The 8,983-nt window shown below is 32.2% G+C and overlaps 1 protein-coding gene across 2 annotated transcripts in view; it reads left to right on the top strand.

The window, feature by feature from the left end:
* The window catches only part of LOC107664201 (arf-GAP with coiled-coil, ANK repeat and PH domain-containing protein 3-like), a 77,844-nt gene that overhangs the window by 40,592 nt on the left and 28,269 nt on the right, over positions 1–8,983 (top strand). For both annotated transcript variants that reach the window (XM_016454699.1, XM_016454698.1), the window contains exons 4-6: positions 1,083–1,136; positions 6,666–6,724; positions 8,143–8,326. In XM_016454699.1, the coding sequence (XP_016310185.1) occupies positions 1,083–1,136; positions 6,666–6,724; positions 8,143–8,326 (297 nt within the window). The remainder of the gene's footprint in view (positions 1–1,082; positions 1,137–6,665; positions 6,725–8,142; positions 8,327–8,983) is intronic.

Here is an 8,983-nt window from a genome sequence, read left to right as displayed (position 1 = left end):
ATATTATACTGATATAATCATTTTAATATTATAATTATATAATATTTTTATTTATTATATATTATTTACATTTATTATTAATTATAATAATAGTATAATTTACTTCTTTATTATTAGTTTTCATTATATTAATTTTATTATTTTATTTATCATTATTTACCACTTATTGATTACATTTATAATTTATTATTTTTTTAAGTAGACCTACCATTTATTCCAAAAATTCTAAATCTTCCAAATTCACAACAATAAATAACACTGATTCAGTGAGTGAGTCATTTGGCTGATTCAATCCAGTTCTCTCAGAAGTTTATACTTCTTTTGGATCAATTCATTAAAAAGAACTGTCTCATAAAAGTCATTCATTCATGAATCAGACCTCACCGCGTGCAACCAAAGAGGAGATTGCCGTAAGAAAATGTATAGCCTCTCTCATCACATTCTTTTGCTGTGGCGATGTAGATTAACAGTATAGACGTTCAAGAACTGTTAGCAAAACTGTACACCATAAATCACTCCATTGTAGTCATTTTTCAACCCTAAACTCGCGTCTGTTTTTAATTGTGAGCTCTTTACTGGCAGGCTCACTGACATGAGGGCGTCAGGCTGCTGTTTTGAGTGTCTCAGACACTCTTTGACCCTGATTAGACATGGATTTAGTCAAAAAGAAGCAGGCCGGGGCTCCTGTACTCTCTCCTTTCTCTCTGTCAGTAGTGCCAGTTGGGTTAGACTCATTGCCGCCACCTGTAAATGCTATTAAGAGTCTTTTGGCTTCTCTTTCCTTATACCTAGCTGACTAATGTTGAGCATCTTATTAAAACCTGCTGCTATTTGCATTTTCCACTGTAAAAACATCAAGACCCACAATTACATTTCCATTTTGACAAAAGCTGTTGCACGCTCAGCGGGGCTCGTTTTCCTCGTCGGACGGACTCTACATGGGCCAGAATATTAATAGATGATGATACGAGAACAAACATGCGATTGAATTACCAGTACCTCATAATTCATTTTTGGTCTTGATAATGAAAATGACCAAATTTGAATTCTGACGACTGTGGCCTGTTCTTGTGTTTTCACAGGACTGTCTGGAGAAGTGTGGAGAGAGTTTGCAGGAGATTGTCAACTACCACATGGTACGTCTGCTGTTTTTCTCATTTGTTTCTCCTCTGATGAGTGACTGTAGGATGGATCCGCTGAGAGCGCCTCACGGTGTCATCGTATCATGAAATGTTAATGTGTTTTCCCTCATATGTCGCTCTGCTCTAGTGAAGGAAGGGGCCCTGGTTGTGATGTGTGTGAATGATTTAATGTGCTGCGAGGCTGTGAATCATGAATGATCCTCGTGTTGAGTGTAAATCATATATGATGCTCTGTCTGTTGTTGTGAATGGCATTTCTGGTCATAAGAGACGATAACAAGAGCAGCGGTTTTGCTTCAGGACCTACATTTTATATTTGACATCAAGTGGCGACCCAAAACAGTAACAGAATTGTGCAAAAGCTAAAAAAAAATGTCCTTGGGATCAAATACTAACATTTAGTATATTATATATGTAAATAAAGTAATAGAACTAATGTAAAATATAGCATTTCATTACACCAAATACACAAAATAATGTTCTTTTTAGCAGCATCATATGACCCCTTTAATATATTTAAAGTATATTATATATAATCATTATATATATAAATTGTAATATATTTATATATATATATAGTAATAGAACTAAATTAATGTATAGTGTAATATTTATGTATGTGTATGTATATGTGTGTGTGTGTATAGTTTATGTACTGTACATACAATTTAATATATGTATTTATATACAATTTAAAAATTAAATTAAAATATGTTCTCAACTACGTGTATGTATTATTTATGTATATACAATTTCATATATGTATAATACTAATATTATGTGTTTTGTATAAAGCTAATGTTTATTATTAATTACAAATAAATTATAATATTAATAATTAATTTATATTATACATTATATTAAATATGGGAATTATATGCAATATGCTTAATTTTTAATGAATTAGTCACACTAACTACTTCCTGTCTAAATGTGTTCAGATTGCTTGGTTGTTTTTCACAAAATGAGTGTGCTGATCTGAAGAAAGGTTTATAGTGTGTGTGTGTGTGTGTGTATTATATGTATATGTATAATGTAACATCAATAATTCCATTATTCCACAAATTCTACTCAACAAATAACCTTATAGCTTTACTGAACAACAACAAAAAATGGATGGAGGAGGGTTTTGCTGAATTTTCATGTGTAATGTATTAGTCTGACTAATTATCTGTCTTGTTTTCCTTTGGAAAGCTCTAAGCAGCACGTGTTAGGGAGGGACATGACTATTGTTAGTTTCTAACACTCATCTGCTCATTCTATAAGTGTGTTGTTTTCCAGCTCTCACTGAGGTGTTAAATCTGACCTGTGCACCGCAGACCGTCTGTCTGTGAACTCACTGCCCGTTTGATGTGCTCTTTCGAGAAGCGAGCACAGGGTTTTTAGAGAGGCCAGCAGAGATGTTGAATTACGGGGGGGAAATCTGGTATTATTGTCAAAAATGTAATTTGGGGGGAAATGATCATTTATCTATTTTATTATCACTTAATTTAAAATAGAACTAAACAATTTTTGTCTATACTAGACAGCCATTATCACAGAATATATTTACACATTATATTTGTGAATTTTGTATATTGCTAGAAAAGGCATTTCTATGTTCCTAAATGGAACGATGTTTTTCTGCATCGGAACAGAGATAATAGAATGAATGGAATTTACCTGATTTCAGGACAACATGTTTATTGAGAGATAGGAAGGAAACGAATCAAACTGGAAAATCCACAGCGATGTGAAATGCTGTGATAGTATGTGAAGAGGAAGGTCTTCGAAAGAAAGAGGGGTGTCTAGGGAGTTGTTTGGGAAGTTTTGTCATGAGAAATGACATAACTTCCCAACTCTTTCCTCAGCTCTTTATCCCAACAATATAGGAATTGTCTGGAAAGCGGGTGAAGGGATTGTAGGGTGAATGAGGGGCTTTTGCATGTTGGAGGTATTTGATGAGCCTCACGTTCTCACAGATTGTCCTAAATCTCGTGCAGAGACAAAAGCCGCTAACCCACTGGCATATCAGTGTGGTTACTTGACATTTTGGCATTGTGGGTACAGTTAACCTTTTGGTTAGTCCTTCGTACTGTTGTGTGCAGAGAGCAGGAAATGCAGGGGAATTTAGCACAGGAAGAGCACACGCGACAGTAAAGCCCAGTCAGGACATCATTCAGCATAGCCACACGCTCTTGACTTTTACACAGATGTGTTCAGAAAAACAATACAAGACAGGCGGGAAAACAAAATCGAACACAAACCTATCACCATTAATGCATGAAATACCCCTTCTTTTAATAAGAAAAGTAATTATTATTATTGATTAATAATTTAATAAATAATGTATTCTATATTTAAATAATCTGTTGTTATTAAATTTAATTTTTGTATTTAAAAATACATATTTTATTTATTTAAATAATAAATAGGTCAAATTTATTTATTTAGTATATTTATAAAAATGTATTTAATTTATATTGTCAAAATTCATACATACAAATATATACTTTTTAATGTTATTATTAATTATATTATTTAAATATGACAATTGTTTAATTAATGTTATTATATTGAATGAATTTAATTTATGTTGTAAAAAATCAATTGTGTAACGTGCGTGTGTAACTATTATTAATTCTCTATATATATATATATATATATATATATATAATTTAAATATTTAATAAAAATGCATATTAAAATCGTATGTATATAAAATTATTACTAAAATTATAACTATTACATTTTTTTATATTACACATTTAATTAAATGTATTTATATTGAATTAATTTCTGTTATCAAAATGTTAAATATTTGTTATTAATAAATGAAATTAAATGAACTATGTGTTATTTTATGTAGGGGCTTTGCGTTCTTGTTATTTTTATTTTTATTTATATTTTTATATATTATGTGTTATTTCATACAGAGCTCAGATTAAATACGCACTTATCACTTGGAAATGTATTAAACCACAATATGTCAGTCGGTGGACCACACACAGGGTGTTTCTCTCTCTTTCTGCCAAAGAACGAGATGGGCTTTGCTGCGACAGACGGGCGGTCGGTTGGGTTCTTGGTCTCCCAGAACCTGCTGCTTCATTTAAAGGCTGTTTGGATGCAGGATAAGTCACTGACATCTATTAGAGCTCTGTTTAATGATGAGCATCTCGAAAAACAGAGTGTTGTGTTTTATCGAGGGATTTTTGTTGCCTAACTGTAGGGGAGGCCGTAAACCTTGACATGAGGCACAGAGGAGCACAAAAACATCGGCCTTCATCAGCAAGCACCTTATTTGGACCCTGCTAGAGTCTATGGAGCTATAAACCGACCCCCACTAAGAAAGAGTGAAGTGAACCGCTTAGTTTTAAATGTATTCATCTGGGGCATAACATCAGAATCTAGCTTTACAGCTCTACTGACTTTTAGATCATATTCCTGTTTGTGTTGTCAGTAAATGAGGTAATTGTTGAAGTGGGATTATGTTTGCATTATGGATAGGAGTTCTGCAGGAAAAGCTGCAGGTAATGACACTTGGTGGATTTTTCCTCCAAAATAACCACTGAAAAAAAAAATAATAATAAAAGAAAATTATTTAATTTATTTATATTCTGTTTATGTATTATTCAAATGCACATTTTATTTATATCAAAAAATTGTGTTATCAAAATTAAATTCATACAATATATACATTTATAACAATGTATAAATTATATTAAAGGGGTCCTATTATGCTTTTTCACTTTTTCAACTTCAGCTAACCAATCACAACACACACTGGCCCAGCTAACCAATCACAACACACACTGGCCCAGCTAACCAGTCACAGCACATTTCGTATTTTATACACATTTGATACAGGAACTATTCGAGCCGTTCATGCCAGACTGGGGAGAAAAATAATGTGTTTTTCGAACAATCTAGTATGAGAGCCTGTTCTAGTACACCCCCAAAACAAAATCAAGACTTTGTAAAAGAGCATAATAGTACCCCTTTCAATAATATGTTATTAAATAATACATTTATACATTTATTCATTTAATTTCTGTTTTCAAAATTATATTCATTCTCTCTCTAAATATATATAATACACACACACAGTTAACTTAGGATTTTTTTTATGTAATATATGTATGTATGTATGTATGTATGTATAACTTTTTTACTTAACTTTATTTTATTCATTTATATTGAATTTGTTTTTTATTTTATTTATTTATATTGAATTTCATTATTTAACAATACATTTAGAAATGTATTTATGTTGTATTTAATGTTTGTTGTCAAAATAAATGCATGCAGTATACCTAAATCTATAATCTTATTTATAATCGATTATATTATTTAAATAATACATATTTGGTGTTCACTTTATGAACTTTATGTAGGTCTGCGCGCGCGTGTGTGTGTGTGTGTGTGTGTGTGTGTGTGTGTGTATATACACACATTATATCAATTTATTTCAATTCAGTCTACGCCTTTCATATTGAAACAATCTTTCTTATATTTATCATATAAATATAAAATATATAAATGTAAATATATAAACAGATTTTAACATCATATTTCCAAGCCCTAGTTTTTGGTTCTTGGTGAGAGTTGCCCACTTGTATGGTTTTATTGACACATTTTATTTCTATGTGTAATTTAGGAGAGTTTTATTTGAAATAGTTGATACCTCAGTAATAAATTGATGTGAACAATTTAATTCAAGTAATTTGAGACTGTCTGTATAGAAAAAATACTTTGACCTTTTAACCCAAAAGTAATAAATACTGAATATTTCTCAAATATGAAAATATGCTTTCAAATCTTTACAATCATAGTAAGCGTGTTCCTGCAGTCTGTAAATCTGCCCTGAAGGTCCAGCGCTGTGGGATCATCAGTCTTGATGTCAGACTATGGCTTCTGTGCTGATGTGGATGTGACTGAAGCAAAGTATCTTGCATCACCTCCCTTTGTTTTTCTGTTGTTTCCTTTGCTCCATCTCCTCTTTCTCCTCCTTCATGCCCTGCCCGAGTGACCTGTTTTTCCTCCGCCGCTGCAGCGTGGCATACGAGATCAGCTCAGTCATTGTGCAGAGACTTGGGCTGAATCTCAATGAGGCAGAGGGCTGTGATGATGATGATGATGATGATGATGTGTGTGTTGAGAGGTCATACTCACAGGTTTACATACTGCTCAGATTAAACAAATGAAGAGCGCCATCTAGTGTTGACAGTGGAGCAGTACATGCAATATTTCAATTTCCCTTTTTTTTTCTCAGGGTAATCAAGTCATTTTTTGTGGGTGTTTGGTCTAAAATACTGTGCTAACCTTACCTTCTGAATCATAGAACAGTATGGGATTAATATAGGATGTTGACTGGTCAACATTTCCTAATAAATGAGCTATTGCTGGCTGTGTTTTCTTATGAAATAGGCTTGTCTATTGTTGCACATATTCATTTATAAAACCGGATAAAGAGATACTCTGATGACATTTGTTCAAACTAGAGTGGCATTTTTATTCATGTTTATTTTTATTTTGTGTTTTTCAGATCCTGTTTGATCAAGCCCAGAGATCAGTCAAGCAGCAGTTGCACAGCTTTGTTAAAGAGTGAGTTTACTGGACTATATTTATACACTGCTGTGTTACTTACTCTGATAAGGAACTTATATTTTACATGTTGAAAAGCATAACACAATTTGATCAATATTATCACTATTTTATCACTATTGATATTGGGAAGAAATCTTATTGCATTTTTTCTGATAAAAATTGATTGTGATTTAAAATGTTAATGTTTTTTTTATTTTCCTTTATTCAGTTTTCAGTCTCAATATATAGTTTTGCTTATATATGATATAGAATCGTGATTATATATATCATTATGACTACAAATAATAATAATAATAACAACTATTGCAATAATTTATTTAAAAAATTAAAATTAAGAAGTATTTAAATAATATAATATTGATGATGTGATAATAATAATAATAATTATTATTATTATTATTTTACAGTACAACTTTGTGTGTGTGTACTTATTGTAATATTATCATTTGTTACATTAATATTACACATTTAAAGTTCTTACTAAAATAAAAGTTTATTAGCATGTAAAAAAATGTGTTCATAAATGCTGCAGTTTATTGAAATCATAGTTTTAGTACCTGCTCTTCTCTGCATTAAAACTACACGCATTAAAATATGAAAATTAAACTCACTGATAATAATAATAATAATTTATTTTAGCAGTACAACTATTTGTTTATGTGTATTTATTGTAATACTATACATTTTTTACATTAATATTATACATTTAAAGTTCTTACTCAAATAAAAGTTTATTAGCATGTAAAAAAAAAAAAAGTGCTCATAAATGCTGCAGTTTATTGAAATCGTAGTTTTAGTACCTGCTCTTCTCTCCATTAAAATTGCATGCATTAAAATATGAAAATTAAAGTCGCTGATATCACTCTGAAAGGTCAGAGATGTGGAAGTGTGGCCCTGCCGTGGCCTGTTTTTATTTATACATCAGCAAATGTGAAAGCGTTCACGACCACACATTCTCTGAGGAGGGTTTTTTCATTATTGTGCTTCCCGCAGGCTGATTATAAATAATGATCTGACTTTCGGAGTTCATTAATAATTAATGTGTCCTGGTGGAGGATAATGGGATTCTTGAGAGCAGGTTCCTATTCATTTATCACAGGTGATCACTGATAATGCAAAGGGCGGAAGATTTATATGGCAAAACTAATGGCATTTCAGGAAGACCGCTGCGATATGAAGCTTTTATTAGCTCCACCTGATCGGTCATGTGCAATTATATCAGACAACATTAATATTTCAGACATATTTTGTTCAAATAAGCACAACTGCCTCTCATGCTCACCCTGAAACTGCTGGAATAGGAATAGTTCACCAAAAATGAAATTTCTTGCTGAAAACCTTCATTGAAGCCTCCACATCAGCAGCTTTGTATTCATTAGACTACTCAGATAATGAATGTCCATCTGTGCTTTCAGTGACGTGCGTAAATTCAAGGACACGAAGAAGCACTTTGATAAGATGAGAGAAGATTTGGAGATCGCACAGGTGAAGAACGCCCAGGCACCTCGAAACAAAGCCCACGAGGTGGAGGAAGCCACCAGCACCCTCAACTTCACCCGCAAGTGCTTCCGACATCTCGCACTGGACTATGTGCTGCAGGTAACGTATAAACACTCCATCTCCAGACTGTTAGGATCAGTGTTGGAGGTAACACATTACAAGTAACGCGAGTTACGTAATCAGATTACTTTTTCAAGTAACTAGTAAAGTAACGCATTACTTTTTAATTTACAAGAGAATATTTGAGTTACTTTTTCAAATAAGTAACGCAAGTTACTTTTTTTTTCCAATTTATTGATTGACAGCTCTCCTGTCCCCATGTTGAGAGAAATCAGAAGATGTTACTGTAGTTCTAAAATAGATATGAATATGCATTAATTCATCTCACTCACAAAAAAACAACAACACAGATTCAGTATTCCTCAAAATGAATTAAAATAATGCAACTCAGAATATGACGCAAACCTGCAATAATTAAATGTTAAACAACACAAATATCCTTTATGTATTTAATCCCATTCTATTAACCAATGTCTTTGCTTCTGACCTTCGATGATCCAGTTCAATCATACTAATGAGCAAAAATTACTCTAGACGAACATTTGTGTGTCTTTTTTTATTGCTGAAGTGTGTTGAAATTTCTTCTTCTGTATTCTACTGTACGGATGTAAATTTACTTTCCCTTCAGCCTGAGGCTTATTCATTTCACTTTTGGTGTGAAAAGGCTTTTATATTTGCCAAAAATATAACTTTTTT

This window comes from Sinocyclocheilus anshuiensis, unplaced genomic scaffold, assembly GCF_001515605.1.
Source record: "Sinocyclocheilus anshuiensis isolate Anshui unplaced genomic scaffold, SAMN03320099.WGS_v1.1 scaffold67, whole genome shotgun sequence".
Classification (NCBI taxonomy): domain Eukaryota; kingdom Metazoa; phylum Chordata; class Actinopteri; order Cypriniformes; family Cyprinidae; genus Sinocyclocheilus; species Sinocyclocheilus anshuiensis.
The sequence above is the reverse complement of the archived record's forward strand: the minus strand, read 5'-3'. Positions and strand labels throughout refer to the sequence as shown.